Source organism: Dermochelys coriacea, chromosome 2, assembly GCF_009764565.3.
Source record: "Dermochelys coriacea isolate rDerCor1 chromosome 2, rDerCor1.pri.v4, whole genome shotgun sequence".
In the NCBI taxonomy this organism is placed as follows: domain Eukaryota; kingdom Metazoa; phylum Chordata; order Testudines; family Dermochelyidae; genus Dermochelys; species Dermochelys coriacea.
The window spans coordinates 212425760-212443997 of NC_050069.1; the positions used below are offsets into that span (position 1 = coordinate 212425760).

The window sequence follows — 18238 nt, forward strand, 5'->3', positions numbered from 1 at the left end:
TAACGTAATTTACTTGCAGAGTTCTTGAATGTATTTCTTAAACATTTCCCAGAATGAAATATTACTGCATGTGTAACACGACCCACACACACTCACACCTGCCAAAAAGGATAATGAATGTCAATCATCAATAGGATGAGTGGACAGCATCAGGAAGCTGAATAGGCACAAAACTTCTTCCAGATTCTTTTTATTAAGGGTATTGTTGGTTACGATATAGCTAGAGTCTATTTTGTTAGAAATAGCCAGGAGTGAAAACATCAAGGAAGAGGAGAAGGCCCTAAAACTCCAGTTGGGGTTTTCCATGTGATAGTTAACACATGGAAGACTATTAACAAATGAGATCTAGAGTACTGTCAGATGGAGATTTTTTGCTGACAATTCCCCAGTCTCAGAATTTCTGTTTTCCGATCACGAAATTAATGACTGGCAATTGAAAGGCTTGTTATCACTGGCTTAAAAGATTAATTCATTTGGAATGAGAAGGAGGGAAAACTTGAAACTGATTTATTGATACCCAAAATAGACTCTGGCTAGATCATTAATGTTGTTCCCAAGTTTTTGTTTCAACACGATCTCTTATAACAGTTACATTTATGGACATATTTGCATTCACAAAGTATTTATTATTTAGTTACAAGTCTATTCTAAAAGTTTAAAATGAAAAGCTTATACTAAATCAGTTTTTAAAAAAATCTTATCCCAAAAAATAAGAAACATTTTTATGAGCTGGCTCAGTAAAAAATGGAGATTTTTTCTGCCACTTCACCAACAACAGAATCCAGACACGACTGACTTACTATACAGCCAAAGTTAAGAGCAAGTTTCTATTGGCTTAGTTAGAACTGATGTATGCCAAAAGGTATTTTGAACAAGAAGGGCCAAATTTTGGCTTGAGAACCATAGGCATATGCACATAATAAAAACTAAGTGTAGCAGGTTAAACTGCATATATCCAGCCACACATACAAAGAAGAATTCCCCACACAAATCGTAATTATCACAGGTATTGAAGAAGTGAATGCACTGCTTTTTGGAAAGCACATTCTTAGGATGGCAAGCCAAAAACATTACCATCAACTTGTACCCTCTCAGATTGTTTAATAAATGAGTACATGTAGTTGAAGGTGAGAATGGGAATTTATGATCATGTAGCATACATAACAGAATTTCACCCAGTCACTCCTGTATCAAGACCAGAAACTTTTGGGGAACTAGAGCATAGCTTTTAGAAAGACATCCAATCTTGTTTGAAAGACTTAAATACACTAACTCCTTATCTGGGCCTCTCTAGTTATCATGGTCCATAACAGCCATTATGTGGCAACACTTTGGAAGAAGGCCACAGGTTTTTCCTATGCCTGTAATGCTGTATATTAGCCTTCACCCTTCTATCTTGTTTGATAGGCCAGACAGCTTATTCCCAATAAGTATGACAGCCAGCAACTGCCCCAGATAACAGATAGTTTCCTGGTTTATTTTTACTGAAAGTGCAGATGCACACTGAAAAAGTATTGCAAAAATGGCACGGAGCAGGAGTGTTTCCATTAGGATTGTTTTCAGAGTAGTAGCCATGTTAGTCTGTATCTGCAAAAAGAACAGGAGTACTTGTGGCACTTTAGAGACTAAAATTTATTTGAGCATAAGCTTTCGTGGGCTAAAACCCACTTCATCAGATGTATGCAGTGGAAAATACAGTAGGAAGATTATTTATATAGGAATATAGGAAGATAGATAGATATATTACACACACACACACACACACACCATGAAACAATGGGTGTTATCATACACACTATAACGAGAGTGATTAGTTAAGGTGAGCTATTACCAGCAGGAGAGAAAAAAAACCACCCCTTTTGTATTGATAATCAAAATGGGCCATTTCCAGCAGTTGACAAGAACATGTGAGGAACAGTGGGGGGGGGGGGGAAGAGGAGGGAATAAACATGGGAAACAGTTTTAGTTTGTGTAATGACACATCCACTCCCAGTCTTTATTCAAGCCTAATTTAATGGTGTCCAGTTTGCAAATTTATTCCAATTCAGCTGTCTCTCGTTGGAATCTGTTTTTGAAGTTTTTTTGTTGTAATATTGCGACTTTTAGGTCTGTAATTGAGTGACCAGAGAGATTGAAGTGTTCTCCGACTGATTTTTGAATGTTATAATTCTTGACCTCTGATTTGTGTCCATTTATTGTGTCTAACACTTCTTGCTCACTTTCCAAGGGGGAAAAAGGTTTCTTTTAAATTGCCAATCCTGCAAACTCATCCTGGAATCTGAAAATCCAAATGAGTTCTTTCCTGCTTCATACCACCATAAACAATATTGTACAGGGTAAATTAAGCTATCAGGATATGCTTACACTGCACACTAAGTCCAATCCCTGACTCAGGTTTGAGCCCAAGCTCCTCTTTTGTCCACACACAAGTCAATCTGACTTGGATCAGCAAGCATTCAGAATCTAGGACTCAGCAAGGGTAGTGGGTCATTGTCCGAGTCCCACTATCCATTGGGTCCAAGCCCTGTTGTTCTGCAGTGTGGATGCAGCTCAAGTGGCAGACCCAAGTCAGAAGGTGGACGTATCAGCACAGCCATGAGACCCAGGTCAAGCAATTGTAAACCCAAGTTTACAATACAGTGTGGACGCTAAAGCACGGGTTTGGAAACACTGAGTCCAAAAGGCATGGTCCCACAGACCCAGGTTTACAATGCAGTGTAGACATACTGGCTATTTCCAGGGAGTTACACCTATATCTTTAAATTAATTTTTGCTACACCTAATTTCCCAAAAGGATAGCACAGGTGTAACAAAGGACAGAATTTCAGAGTAAAGGAAGACAAATTTGAAAAAAAAAATTCCTTATGAAAACCTGAGAATCTGCTATTTTTACAAGTAATCCCTCAGATTACTAAAAAAGAAACATTAGAGAAAAACATTTTTCCTCTGTTTTTTCCACTGTACTTTGTGCAGTTGCCAGTAATTTGAGTTTAGCTTGTTTAACTATTTTATTGATGGTCACTTGCATCACTCTCACATGGTGCTCTGATGGGATCTCAGCTGCATGCTCTTCCACAGGATGTGAAAGAGGGTGCTTAACAGCAAGAGCATCAGCAAACCTGCAATTGAACTGAAGAGGTAGTAGGCAGATGCATACACAAAGAACATGGTAATGGGGAGGAGGGCAGGATTGAACAGGTTTGGTATTGCTGCTCTTGGGCCCACCAAAGAGACTTTTGTCAACATGGTAAGGAAGTAAAATCCACTCCCATAACCATTAAGATTTATTTCCCCATTTAAAATTTCTAGAGTTTTTTTTTTTAAACTGGCTAATTTAAAACTTTCTTTTTTTAGGAACACTGTCAACTTGAATGAAGTGTTCTGGCAGTTTCACTGAAAGAGAACAAACTATAAGAGTTAAACGCACTCATTTAGATAAATACTGTGGAAAGCATCGCTAGCTGCTGGGAGCTGGATTTGGATTCTAGTCCTAACTCTACCATTGTCTTGCTGTGTGCTGTTGTGGTAAGTCAGTTAACCTCTCTGTCTCTCATTTACTCCTAAATGGAAATAATAACCTTTACAAGTCACTCTGAGATCTCTGAATAAAAAGCTCTACCTGCATATGCACGGTATAGACTGACACGCAGTCAGGATTTTAAAAAACTAGGTACATGAGATCCTAAGGCATGCGAGATCAATTTCTGAAGACTGTAAACTTTATTTTTAAATAAGCAGAGTTTCTAAGCCCCTGTGGTCGCAAAGAAAATCTTCAAAATGTTAAGTGATACAGCATTATTTCCACGAATCTTTGCTACTCATAGGGTTGCAGATCTCTGAGATGAACATTAGCAAGTCTAGAAGATTTAAAAAAAAAAAAAGAAACGTGGTAAATTTGGACTGGACCCTGCCATATATGGCTCAGCTGTGCCTCCGTTGCTGCTATCCATCCTACCATGGCGACACTGCTATTTGTACTCATGCTAGCGCAATGAGAGCATACCTAAGTGAGACGGGGAATCACACAGTAGCTAGCTCACAGTATAGACGTAGCCAGAGAATTAAGGAAACTGGTCACTAGTCATAACCCTGTGGGCAGCAGCAGACAAAGCCTCATCTCAGTTTCATGCTGCATGGGAAATCTAGGAGCAGCAGCAGAGGCAGTCATAGGAATTATTAACTGGGAAGATCAGCCAAGGAGACAGAAGTTAGGGGAAGAGTAACCAAGAGCTCTTTCCATCCCTCTTCATAGCCAGAGGGTTCTGGGGTAGAGAGAGTGGCAGAGACCTCTGCCAACACAGCATCCAAGAGGCTGTGAGGGAAAAAGAGGAGACAGGTAGTTGGAAATGGAGAGACTGGAGCAAGTTTAGCAGAAATATACTACCCTAAGGCAGACAAGGAGAGATGGAACCACCAAGTGGTGCTCAGAGAGAGCATCCTCCCCCTCTCTAGCAGCAGGATGATGACATGGATGCTGACCTTCATCAGGATGCTGCCTCTGGACCTACTCTTGGCCTTCATATCTTCCTCTGTCCAACAGGTTTAGTCCTACAGCTAGTAGGTGTCTGGAACATTTTTCAAGTTATCCTTGAAGTTGGTGAATATCCCCATCATTCACATCTAGCTCTTCTTCTCTCCCTGCATTTTCTTGTGGAGCTGTCTGCCTTTAGATAAGATGGCAACAATTCCTTGGTGCGATACATGCCTGTAAACACTGAGTCAAAGAATATTCCGTTTCTGAAGCCATCCTTATTCTGAATCTGTCTCTCACAGATACAAGTGTACGCAGTAATTTAAGATGATCATATCATTTGGAAATACTCATCCCACACCCATTAGCTGCTGTGTCCTAAGTTTGATGGGTCACATTCTTGGATCTACTCAAGTTGCTTTGCACCCAAGTGATAGTATAAAGTACCAAGAAAGCTGTCTTAACTGCATCCTTGAGGATTATCCTGGAGTAAAGGGGACCTCAGAATGCATAGAGCTGGCCTACCAGCTACAAGAAAACACCCTTGGTTCCTGCTCTAGGAGCATTCCTGGAAGGGAATGTGGATGTGGGCGTCTTTATGCCCTAATCTCCAGATGCTGGAATGGTCCTTTGCAGCTGCGCATAATTTAGAACAGACTGAACTCTACTCTATGTTGCACTGGGAACTAGGAGCCAATATCTTGCTACAACTAAGTTCCATCTCTAGCCTAATATCTATGAGCAGCACTTCCATTAGTATCTCATCAACATTGAAATAACAGTAGGCCCTTTCCACGTAGTCTAGAATAATATGGGGGAAATACATATTTTAGAATCACACACATTTAAAAACCACTATTTATACAAAAAGTAAAATTAATATCAAACAGGCTGGACCCCATCCTTCTGGGACTCTGTGTTCAGTGGCAATATTTAACCTTTTGAAGATATAATCTGTTTGTGAGGGTATTTTAATGTTTTTATTGACTTTTGGAATACAGAAAGAAAAAGGAAAAACAGTGCTTGGTAATTTTTCAATGGACTTTTGTAATCTTAAAATATAAATGATTAACATGAATCTCGGGGAGTATGGTAAATAAAATTTCAGGAAAAGAGTTTCAGGTGTTAAAACTTTTTTGGTTTGGTTTTGCACCCTTTGAACTTAGAATAGTTAATTAAGAAATATCCTCTTCAATTTGTGGTATACAAAGAAATAGACAGTGCCTGAAATTGATGAATTGTCTAAGCATAAATTCATAAAGATGAACTAAGCTATAGATATTTTGTAAGTGTCTGGCCTTAAAATGATTGAATACGCTACTACATCTTATAACACAATACTGTAAAGTCTGTTCAATTATGAGTTCAGCATTTGTGCTTTTGTTGCAGCAATTTTTGACCTCAAACACACCCTAGAGCAGGCAGTTCCTGTGTTCTGTTTTAGGTTTTTAGAATCCTCTTCTCAATAAAGTTAGTTCAGAGGTTTATCATTGTTTTCAAAGGGAGAAGGATCACACTCCTGAATGAATGACTTGACAGGTAAGCGAGGAACAGATTACAGAATAATTTTTTTAAAATTGTATTTATTGCTAATGTTGAGGTCAAGATTTAAAAACAAAAGCAAAAAAAAAAAAGATCTAAGTTGTGCCCATAAAATATACAGACTCATACACCCATTGTAATCGTATGTGCAAACACACTTTTTTATATGCAATTTTTCTGTTGTGCTTGCAAATTTGTTTGTTCATTCCAGTGTTTTGCAGGTGCAGTTTAGGTATACAAGGTTGGAAAACAGACAATCCATTGCCAGACTTTAAACAGTTAATTAATGTTTTAATGTTTCAAAACCATTCCACAGCACTTCCAAGGCAAAATGAATATTTACAGTTGTTTAGATTGGAAGAGCACACTTAATTATGTCATGAGCTTTGTTTTAACTAAAGATATTCTGTGTCATTCTTGCCAAACTTTAAATCCCTGATAGACTTCATATTTCTTGGGGGGGGGCATGGGGGTCTTTGTACAAGCACAGTAGATCCTATGTTTTCCCTGAAAATTACTAAGTTCTCCATTCTAGGGGTGGTAGGGGTCACGGAGTGACAAGGAATTTCCATCCCATAGAAATGTGCTTTGGCACAAAACTGCAAAACTCTATCAGTCTGAAAAGCTGAAAATGGGAATGAAACCAGGTGTCAAGTACAGCAGAAATGTACATGACTCACCCCATTTCTCCAACACAGATATCTGTATACTAGAGGGATTCACTCTGGGAGAGAGGAGCTGCTTGGTTGAATCAGCAACTCCTCTAGGTGCACTCATTTGGCCCAGCTCCACTCATTTTTGCAATGGCACTGACCAGCCACCACAAAAATGGACAAAATTATCCTGAATTTTCAAGTAGTGCCAGAATATACTGATGTTTCACCAGACTGAAGGGGGAGGGAAGGGCCACTGTTCTTAGTAGGATAACCGCTATGAATTTTAGAGACTATGACAAATCCTTGGGCCCTACCAGTGCTACCACCTCTGCAATAAGGAGTTTGCTGCAGCTTAATCAAATCTTTAAGGAACCCACCCCACCCCATCGCAGCTACCCAATCCCAGCCCTGCCTAGTGATGGTGTTGGACTCTACTCTAACTCTGAGCGGGAAGGGATATTTGGGAGCCATTGACAACACAAAGAGCCCCATCCCAGCTTAGTGGAAGAAGAGGGTAGGTTCCCAAATAACTGACAGTCTAGGCAAGAATTCTGTCAGTTGACATCTGAAATGGAACAGAGTACAGGCAAAAGTAACCCCTTCCCCTATACTGACTGGGGTTACTACTGCCCTAATATGGCAGTAACCATGGCTGCCATAACCTGGTAAGGGAGCCGCTTTCATTATTGTGTGAAACAAAGTCAGGTTGTTGTTTTATGTTTGCCCTCATCTGTTTTCAAATCTGTCCTTTTCCCAATACTACTGTAAAATATACAGCTATTAAAATTACTGGGCACAAATTAAACCATGAGCCTCCATTTAGGCTTGACAATCAATACATAACTGAAGAACCATCTATTGTACCGGCTATTATAATACACATTTTAGTCCCCCAGGAAATTGTTTATGATTTGATTTAACAGTGTGGAATTATTCATTACCTCAGTAGAGCTTTCCTGAAATCCTTTTTTGTTCTACAGTGACCTTAAACTAACATAGTTTACCCTCTGTATTAGCCCAGCGTATCCTTTTTAAGTATTACAATACAGTTCCCATTATCAATATAGACAGGTATTTAAAAAGTCTATGCTGGTTTGAAGTCAACAAGATCATCTTTTACATATTCCCTTGAGCAAAAGTGAGCAAGAAGGGAACAACATTTTCATTCCAGTGAACAAGCTATACAGTTTGAGTTCTGGTGTTCTCTCATCAGTTCATTTGTGCTAATCCAGCACAATGTATTGTAATTTTTTTATATGCAATTTTTCTGTTGTGTAAAAGAAACAAATTACAGCAAGTAAAAGAAGTTTATTTCATTAGTATTACCAAAAACGCTAACCATTCTTCTGGAAAACAAACATAAAAACAGAAACATTTCTGTCTCATAGCACATTTACCATACGTCCATGCTAGAATACTTGTATATTTTATTGATGTACCAGAATCAGGCAGAAAACACACATTATCCTGATGGACATCAGCAGGCAATGCAGTGGGTTAGACTCTAAGATGTTGAGGGAGAGAGGATCTTGTTTTTAAGGCACTAGATGTGCTTGATTCCTAGTTCTGATCTTTACTTTTCCAAAACAAATAGCTGCCAGCGACCTTCATCTCCTGAGGATGCAGGTATCTTAAGTCATTCTACAGTGATCCCCTCAGCCAATTAAGTAACAATTCTGTTGTGTAGAGGAATATAAGCACCACACATGGATGCGGTCTGAAGGGAAATCAGCCAAATGGCGGGAAGGAAGGTGGCCATGACATGGGGTTTTGAGGACCAAATATAAAGCAAAAGGGGGAGAAAATGGGGGGTCCTCACCACTCTGACAGAGATACGGAGGACCTTCAGCAATGGGGGGCAATGCTAAGCGGATATTCCTCCTCCTCTTCATGAGCAGAAAATGGAACGTACCGGTACTTATTTTAATTACACTAGTACTAAAAATAACATGTAGCTATACTTATACAGGAGGTACAAAAGCAACGTGCCAAAAACTTTCGCAAAAAGAAAAGGAGTACTTGTGGCACCTTAGAGACTAACAAATTTATTCGAGCATAAGCTTTCGTGAGCTACAGCTCACTTCATCGGATTGCATCAGAAAGCTTATGCTCAAATAAATTTGTTAGTCTCTAAAGTGCCACAAGTACTCCTTTTCTTTTTTGCGAACACAGACTAACACAGCTGCTACTCTGAAGCCAAAAACTTTGGGTATTTTAAAGCTTTGAGTCCAATCCTACAAGGCAATGAGCATCCTTAACTCCCAAAGAAAGCAAGGGGAATAGAAAGTACTTTGAAAATTTGAAAAATCCAACCCCTAGAAGTAAATCCTATTGCCTGCAGCAAGGGCATATTCCTTACCTGAGCCACTAATTAAAGAAAATTAAAGAGGGGGGGAAACTGCACAGTCTCCTGATTTTTTTAATAGTTATACATTATTCTTACTCATTACTATTGCCTATTACTAGTAATAGCAAGCAAAAATTACTTCAGACCCATAACAATGAAGCAATGGAAAATGCAGAAACATATGAAGAGAATGCTCAATTATCAACTTTGTAAATACTTGAATTTAGGCAAACAGAGAAGTTGTTTCTTGGCAGCTTGCTGGTGCTGTAAATTCCTATCCTCCTGAAACACTTACATTTTGCTCAAGGGGTTATTCTTATTCTGCCACCAGAACAAGAGAGAATCCTGAATGGCTGGCAAGGAGTTTACTTTTCTTCCCAAAAGGTTCCATTACAATGGACAGTACACTAATTCATTAGAGCTGTTCTTCCCTCTCAAAAGACTGCACAAAATAGCCAAGTCCATTTATATTAACAATCAACTTCAATACTGAACTGCCAGAAAAGGAACGATTTTAATTAATAACCTTCAAGCGGCTTAGAACAGAATAATAAGGCATATTCTATTTTGTTCATCATAACTTATGCCTGTTCTAAGCAGATGGGAAGGAGGCAGAGAGTCTTTTAATTAGGCTGGAGAGAAAGCAGAAGTTAGGACAAGAGCTTTGACTTTAGAGTTAGCTGGGAAGGGAGATATATAATTTGGAATGGAGACTCTTAGTTGTGAGAAGTTTGATAAGAGTCCAGTTAAAAAAATCATTTTTCCCTCCAGTATTTTATTTTCAAAGCATTAGGCTTGATAAGCCAGCTTTACATCAAAGCATCTGGACTACCAGCCTCCAGTACAAGAACAGGGTATTTTCCATATATTGGGCTTCTGATTTTAGGTTTTAACCAAAACAAAACACTGATAAAAAACTGATGAAACACCCTCAAAATAAATAAAAAAAATAACCCACACTGAAATTGGTGTTTATCCAATAAACAGAAATCTACCAGAAATAGTTACTCAAGCTGTGCTGATTTCACCCCTTTCCAGTGCAGTTTGTTTATTCAGGCACTACCTAGGCTCCCTGGCTTTCATCTAAGGGCTTGTATACACAGAGAATATGATTTCCAAAGCACACTAACCTGTCATGCATAAATTCATCCCTGTAGACCTTGATGGTGCACACTAAAGGTTACCTAGTATGCTTTAACATAATGTGGTACAGTACAGTAATACAGTGTAGTACATGTATATACCAAGGGAAATCCCCAGAACACCCCAGTTTGTGGACACCTCCACAGAACTCAAAAATTGCTAAAATATACCCCCCCCTTGAAGTTAACTCTCCCCCCAAATCAGAAGTCATATCCATATACCACTATTAAGAATATTATATGGCTTTGGGTCTTTAATGTTTGTACAAGTGCTTTGGAGATGTATTTAAGTGTGAATTATCTCCTGAGTGGTATAGCTGCCAGAACCACTGAATTTGGCTTGTGGTTCTTATATCCAAAGCATTCATAAAATTACACTCACAGCATAAGAGGTACAATGGTCACAATATTTATATAAATTATTTGATCTTAAATACTAGTGTGGACCAGCTTTTAAGGTGTATATCCATCATGCAAAAATATCCCATGTTTCTGACCTCAGTTATTTTTCTGCATTGTGGGTTTAACATTTATGAGCCTAGTTTAGTGCTCAAGAAAGGAAGTAAGTCTCCATTCACTACAATGGAGTTACAATCGATTATGCTAATGATTATTTTGGCCTTGTGACTGTAGACTCAAAAAATGCTAGCAGCCATCAAAGAAGAAATATTTTCAGCTTACGCACTCTAATCATAGTGTCATATGCTTCCTCCCTCACAGGGTGCTCAATATCTGATCATTAGCATACTAATGGGGATTATTCACATTTTGATTTTTAAGGTTCTATTGTTTGTGGCTTTATATTTTGTTATATTTGTGCTTATTTCTGGTACTGATGTGTTTTCGTCTTCAGGAGTCCTCTTTGTGAAAGGTGTTCCTAATATTCTTATCTTACGATTCTTAATTCTTTCTTTAGGGACTTGTTTGCAAAATATTTCAAGCATTCAAGCCCTTTGTTAATTCAAAGGCAGATTATAATAGTCATTGATTCGATCTGTTAGTCACCTTTGTTGAATGTCTGAGCAGGTCAGGGTTTATTTGATGCAGATTTTCTTAATTCTGTTAAACATTCTGATAAAGAGCACACCTGCAACATTTTACTCTTGCTCTGGAGAGAATGTTTGACCTGAATTCTATTTTAATGATGAGAGCCATCCATTTCAGATCCATTAATTGGTAGAGTATGATTGTCATTTCTAACAGAGGCCACGGGACTGCAGATCAACTCTTTTGCAGCTATTACTACAGTCCAGCCTAAGGACCAGAAAAGCAACTACTGTCCCTTGGACACCTGTAAGGGTATTCCTGCCCAGTGCAATCCCCAACTTCCATTCAATGGCATGTTAGTTACATGCAGCTAATCTCAGTGGTGCATAAGTAGTACAGAGGGTCCCTTCAACAGACACACAGCTTACACCGTACCCCATTCCAGAACAAATCTATTATTAAGGCTTCTGTAGTGTGGAGTGCTGTGCATGGGGCTGTTTCCTTTATCATGGACAAGCAACAGAAAGAACATAGAAACTAGAAAAGAATGCATCAGCAGCCAATGTGAAGAGGGTATCCTGAAACAAACAGTTTCATCAATTCATGCCTTTGGTAGAAAGTATTTATCAGGCATAGTAGAAGGGAAATAATGAATAGATGAGCAGAAAAAAAAAAAAAAGAACTACATGACCTAGAGTATTTTAGACTGGTTTGCCAGAGGAGGGTCAAGTCTCTTCCAGAAGAGGATCACCCAAGCAGGCCCAAGGAAAATGAAAAAAGGATTTTTCTTCTTGCTGGATTGTTTTCATTTAAGGCTCAGGAAAAGCAGAGCTGTCTGAATATTGAGTATTCTATACAATACAGCTTTCACTGAGTCCTCAGTGGAAATAAGCCAGCAAGAAAAAGAAATCAACAGAAAGGTCTGTCCACATGCTTTAACTAACTACCAAAATACACTATTTGCTTCAAATTTTTTCTTGAGGGACTCCTCCTTTTAAAATATATTTCCTTCCTGGAAGGCTTGAATAGTATTCCCTATACCTTAGAGAAGTAACACAATAATGAAGTAGGAAACATTTGGTGCTAGAACAAACAGGCATGAGAATGAGATGTGATAAGACTGGCAAAACACCAAAGGAGCAGAAGAGAGAACAACTGACCATTATTATATTTGGAGTTAAAAATCATTCTATTGGGACGGACCAATAAACATCTGTCCATGCTATGATCAAAGGATCTTCCACTCTCCTAACCCTCCCAACCAGCCCCTCTACATGAAACTTGACATAAAGAGAATATAAACTCTGAAGATCAAAAGTTTTGTCAACCCTGGATGCTGCAGCGGCAGCCATGGAACTGTTATGTCGGTGCTCCAAACTTCTGGCTCCAAATTAGAGATAAAGATTCCATACCATCCAACACTTGCATGGGTAGTCAGGGTAAAGCCTACTTACTTAACATTAACACAGGGATCATAATCTAGGTATTTCTAAGGCTCCCACCAAGACCAAAGTACATGAATTCCAACAAATGTAAAAGCTTATTTTGAGCCACTGCTGGGCTGGGATTTAAACCCAAGATCTCATTAATCTTTACCAATTATTTCTTCAAATGTAGCTCTTTGAAAAGTTTCATATACGTACTTCACTGACAAACTGTAGAATTATTGTTCTATATAGTTTATCAACAAGATGAGTTTAACTGATGCTGTGTCTCTATGGACGTCAACAGCATTAACTAGCTGATTAACAGGGCCCAGTATAATAATGTCTTGTATTTACATTTTATTCTGTTCAGTGGTTTACTAAACTAAGAGTTATTTGTTTTTTAGTATTTTATAAGCCCAGGATCTGTGTAAATTGCTACTTGGCAAATCTCATTTAGCAAAAGTTTCATTCTTGGGTCAGGTATTTGTTTTATTTGGCTTAACTGAACTGCAAATTTCCTTTGGTAAACGTTTCTGAACAAGAGATCCTTTGTCAGTGGCAGGAAAACTAATCTTTTATCTGTGCTTAGAGGACATTTAGTGAGACGTGCAACTTTGCAGTATTTTCTCAATTTTATTTTGTGCTCCAACTTTAATCCAAATGAAGGATCAAATTCTACCTTCATTTACACACCCATGCAACTCCCCATGCCACAGACTTCCATGGGTATAAGTGAAGGTAGAATTTGGTGCTATTTTTAATGCAACTGTTAAGTAGAATTATAAGCAATAGTTAAATAGAATAAAATAGTATATATTTACCAATAATATATGTCAAATTTGTCAACAAGAATGAATGAAATTCTGTGTTTTAAATTATATATCTCTATGCAAGCATGTTTCTTTTTCTCTTTCACAGGTGCAATACAGCAAATACATAGGTCTGGATTGTTACCTCCATACACGAGCTCTGCAAACATACAAAAACCAAAAACCAGAGGATCTCCTCACAGGGAAATACCCCATTGGAATAGGGCTGTATGGCAGGATGGAAGCAAGAAAAACGATCTTCTACCACACCGGGCATAGGGGCATACCAGGGAGGGAGCAAAGAGGCATGGCTGTCCAATTACTCTTACTGCTGGATGTCCATAGGGAGCTGTTGTAGCACAGTGAGAGTTAGGGAAGGGATGCAAAGAATTCAATAGTGCAAAGATGCCTTAGTCACCCTAGCCCAGGGGTTCTCAAACTGGGGGTCGTGAGGTTACTACATGGGGAGAGGTGTCGCGAGCTGTCAGCCTCCACCTCAAACCCCACTTTGCCTCCAGCATTTATAGTCGTGTTTAATATACAAAAAAAGTGTTTTTAATTTATAAGGGGAGGCCACACTCAGAGACTTGCTATGTGAAAGGGGTCACCGGTACAAAAGTTTAAGAACCACTGCAGCCACTCCATCAAGCCCAGCCCATGCTGAACTCAGCTCAATCATAGGTCAAAACATCAGAGCCAACGTGATCATTCATATTGTGTTGAGGATACCAAATACAGAATGTCACTGTTTCATAAGCAACTTGATACTAAACTTTTTTTTCTCATTGACATTTAGTTTGGTTCATTTCGTGGCCCTCAGTCTGCATGCAGGACCCCTACTGAAGTCAATGGAATTTCCGCTTGTCAGTGCCCTATAGCCTACACTTTTGGGCTAACGCTTGTTTGTAATACCACCTGTATAAGGAATTTAAGTTCTCTCTCAACATTAATGTTATTTTTAATTTCTTTGGGGGGGGGGGAAGTATGAGGGGAAGAAACAATCACCCTTTACTTTGATCAATCACCCTTTACTGGGCTGAACAGTATTGATGAAACAGTTAAATGTTTTCACTCTGACTATAAACTGTACCTTTGCTTCATCATTTAGTGCTACAATGACCTGTATTATCCATACTGAAAACAGCACATAGGAATAACACGAACTGTAAGTGCAGACAGAGGGTGGCACCATGAAACTCTTTATCAGAGTTTCTCTCTCCTTAACCTTATGGGCTGCTCCGAGGGGAACATTGTTCCTCCTGCAGTTTTCTCTAGGAAGTCGATTCAACGTCAGGGACAGGAATTAGGTAAAATAGGCAGGATGCACCTGGCCTCAAGGGAGGAGCCCGTTCCCAAGGTACACGGGGAAGGGTCCTGCACGATTAACCCATCTACAACCCTCCAGCTGTCAAGTGCAAGTTTCCCAAGACTTGTGGCTCCTGTTGGCAGTTTCTATTAGTCAGGAGCCCTGCGCCTTTCAGGCGCCACTTTCTCCAAACCTGCCCGGCAGCTGCTCACCTGGCCCCGTTCAACCCACTCACGAGAGTGCATAAAACCGACCCAAAACAAAGCCCGGCAACTTACGGCGCTGGCACAGCCCCGGCACAGCCGCGAGCACACTGGCTGCCCGCAGCATGGGGCCAGGCCCTCGTTGGCATTTCTGCAGAGAGACGATTCCAGCAGTAAGACAAGCCAGGAGTGGGATCCACATAATGCGAAGCAGACGGCACCTCTCCCTGTCCTGGCGGCCAAGTCTCGGCTGAGCGGCTCGCTCGCTCTCAACCCCGCCGGGGGCTCGGGCGGCTGCGGGGGAGGAGGAGGAGAAGCGGGAGGAGGGACGCACCCTTCGCAGGTAGGAGGCAGGGCAGGGGCGGCGTGCGGCGCCGCATGTCAGGGGGAGCGTAGGGACCCCCGAGCCCAGCGCAAAGCCGCTTGGCGGCAGCAGGAGCCGGGTCCTTTCCGAGCAGGGACGTGGGGTGCCTCCATCCGCCCCCAGCCCGGCTCACAAAGGGCTTTTGTCTTCCCCCTGCCCGGCGGCGGCGGCGGCGGCACTTGGCAAAGCTCCAGAAGCAAGGCGTTACGCCGCCTCAGGGCGCCACCCCCGCGGCCCGGCCCGGCCCGCCAGGTGGGCTCGCGGGGTCCCGCGTTGCTAGGAGACAAACCAGCGGCGGGGCAGGCTCCGAGCCCGTCCGGGTCTGGGGGGCGCTGAGCTCCGGCTGCGGCGCGCGGGGCGGGGCGGGGCGCCCAGGCTCCGCCCCCGCCCGCCCGACTCCCTTTGTTGCACGGAGCTGCGGAATCCCGGCGCTCTCTCGGCGGCGCTGCCGCGGGGCCGAGCGGGCGCCTGCCTGGGCACGGCGTCCCCAGTCTTAGCCCCGCCCCCTGCTTCCCCAGCCCCCCCCCCCGCCCCGCCCCGCCCCGCCCTCTGCCATTGCACCCCCGGGGGGACCCAGCCTCGCGACTCCCATGCACCCCCACCATCCGGAGTCCTCGTGCACCCCCCTCGCCCTCCCCCCGCACCCGTTCCCCTGCATCTTCTCCCCTCGCCCCCCGCGGCACCGCCTCCCCCCTCGCTCCCCCCGGCACTTCCTCCCCTCACCCCCCGGCACCTTTTCCCCTTGGCCCCCTGCTCTCATGCGCCCTCCATCCGCAATCTTCCATCCCTCTTCACCTCCTCCCTTCGCCCCCCCGCATCCGTCCCCAGGGCACCTCTCCGTCCCCCCCCCCCGCCCCATCCCCACAGTCTTCCCCTGGCCCCCCCTTGCATGTGAGGAACTGCAATTGTCTCTGCAGCCCCAGGATCCTCCTAGCCTCCCAGTCTGTGCAAAAATGGGAAGAGGGCAGTACATCTCAGTCACACCCTGCATGGAAGGGCAGATCTGGCAGCAGTGGGTACCATGTTCGCTGTAAGGTTTCCCACTATATGAAGCGTGAAGCCTGACCAGGGTATTTGTGCTGAATGTTGGCATCTGCCCTTTTACACACGCACTCTCTCTGTCACACACCTCTTCGATAATACGTCTGCTCCCATATCTCACCAAATGTGCTGCCCAGTTGTAACTCCCAGTTCACCACCATTGGATTGCCTAGCTCCCTTTTCTCCTAGGATGCCTTGTCCCCATTGGGAATGCCTGTGACCCTATGGGAATACCCCAGCCCCCTTCCATGCCACTCTGTGTTGGTTCTCTTTTAATACTTATTTTACTCTCCCTCAGATCAGGTAAAAACAAAAATAAATTAGTTTGTAACCCCTCCTTTATCTCCTCCTGTCACCCCTCTCAGGCAGTCTTCTAGTCTGGGTTTCCACCCCCTCAGGCAAAGTAGGAGTGTTCAAAGGTTAAGACTACTCCTGAGTGAGTTAGTAAGTGAGTGGAAAGTACCTTGCTTTCAAGCAAAAGCTAGGAAACTCCCTCTCTGTCCCCAGGTGCATTCTGTCACTTGTACCTATCACAATAACATCTCAAATCTTCTTAAGAAAATTTAACTCCATTCAGTTTATTAAATCATTTATTTTGGGGCTCAGTTTTCAAAAGATTACATGTTGCTTTGTTTACATCTGAGAGGACCAGGATTTTTGCATCTAAGCCAAGTGTGGAATTAGACAAGCATGACATGTTTCAAACCATGTAGATACACATGCATATCCGTACAGCTTGTTCTGTATCAGTCAAAAGTTCAAGGGCCTATGAATACAGTCATGTTCTTTCGATTTTTGGCTGTCTTTCTTGATTATTTAGATTGTAGCTCTTCAGGGGCAGAGACTCTAGGCACTACTATAATACAAATTAATATTAATCTAAAAATATACCATAACACTTAAGCTTCCATTATTGTTGACATCAGTGGACATGTAGGACAGGGTACTTATCCAGAAATGGTATAAATGTTTGTCTGTGTTATTGATTCGTATAGAATTAATAATTCATTCAAATGTAACTGAAACATAATTCTTGACAAAATGACACCTAACAGTACTTGTCACATCTAATGCCCTTAAAAAGTGAGGATCTCAAAGCACTTTCCAAGCAACGCACTAAGCCTCACAACACTGAGATAAGCTTATTTTATTTCCCCCATTTTAGAAATTGAAGAAAGTAAAGTTTAGGTTAAATCGCTTGCCTAAGATTACAGTGTAAATCTCGGGAACAGATGGAAATGGAACCAACATCACTGCCAAACTGGTGTGTTAAAATGCTACGCTATCATTCTGTCTCAGAATTTTCCCCTTCCTAAAATTAATTTTGGGTACCAGACCTCAACCTGTGAAGGCCCTAATGTGGGATGCAAACAGACTCGTAAATTATGGGAACAAAAATTATTCATTCAAGGAATTTAATGCTGTTGGATCCATTCCTTTGGCATAAAATAACTCTACAATTTCAGTTTTTGATGTAAAACAATAAAAGGGAAGGACTGCCAAGTTTGTATGGAACCTATGAAACTTTGAGACTGAAATGAAGCATGTTGGGGACACCCTAAGCTTGGCTCACTCTTCTCCACAATGTCTAAATAATTGTTTCAAGACACTCCAAATAAATCTGGAATATTTTAATTAGTCTGCAAGACCTAAAAAAATCCTGCAATGGTGACCTGATTACAGGTGACCTGCATTATCAAAAACCTATTCAGAGTTGTCTGGGTGGCTAACATCTTTCTGAATGTAGTCTTGGAGTTTTTATATACAAATAAAAGCTTGTTTTCTACTTTCAAGCAAATATTGTAAGTCTGAAAGTTCCATTAGAAGGGAATATAACTTTGCAATTTTATTTGTTTGAGGATATCTCAAGAATTTTCACTCTTTGGGTCTCTAGCACAATATTGGCTATGAACATTAGTTGTGGGAGGCCTGCATATCCCTTC

General features: G+C 41.5%; 1 protein-coding gene across 2 annotated transcripts in view; it reads right to left on the bottom strand.

Moving 5' to 3' along the window:
• Positions 1–15589, bottom strand: part of ITGB8 (integrin subunit beta 8) — a 70819-nt gene extending 55230 nt beyond the window's left edge. The window contains exon 1 of one of the 2 annotated variants that reach the window (XM_043509207.1): positions 14966–15589. In XM_043509207.1, coding sequence (XP_043365142.1) covers positions 14966–15092 — 127 coding nt within the window. In that variant the 5' untranslated portion in view covers positions 15093–15589. The remainder of the gene's footprint in view (positions 1–14965) is intronic. The other variant, XM_038392542.2, reaches the window with a different exon arrangement.
• Between the last annotated feature and the right edge of the window lie 2649 nt (positions 15590–18238).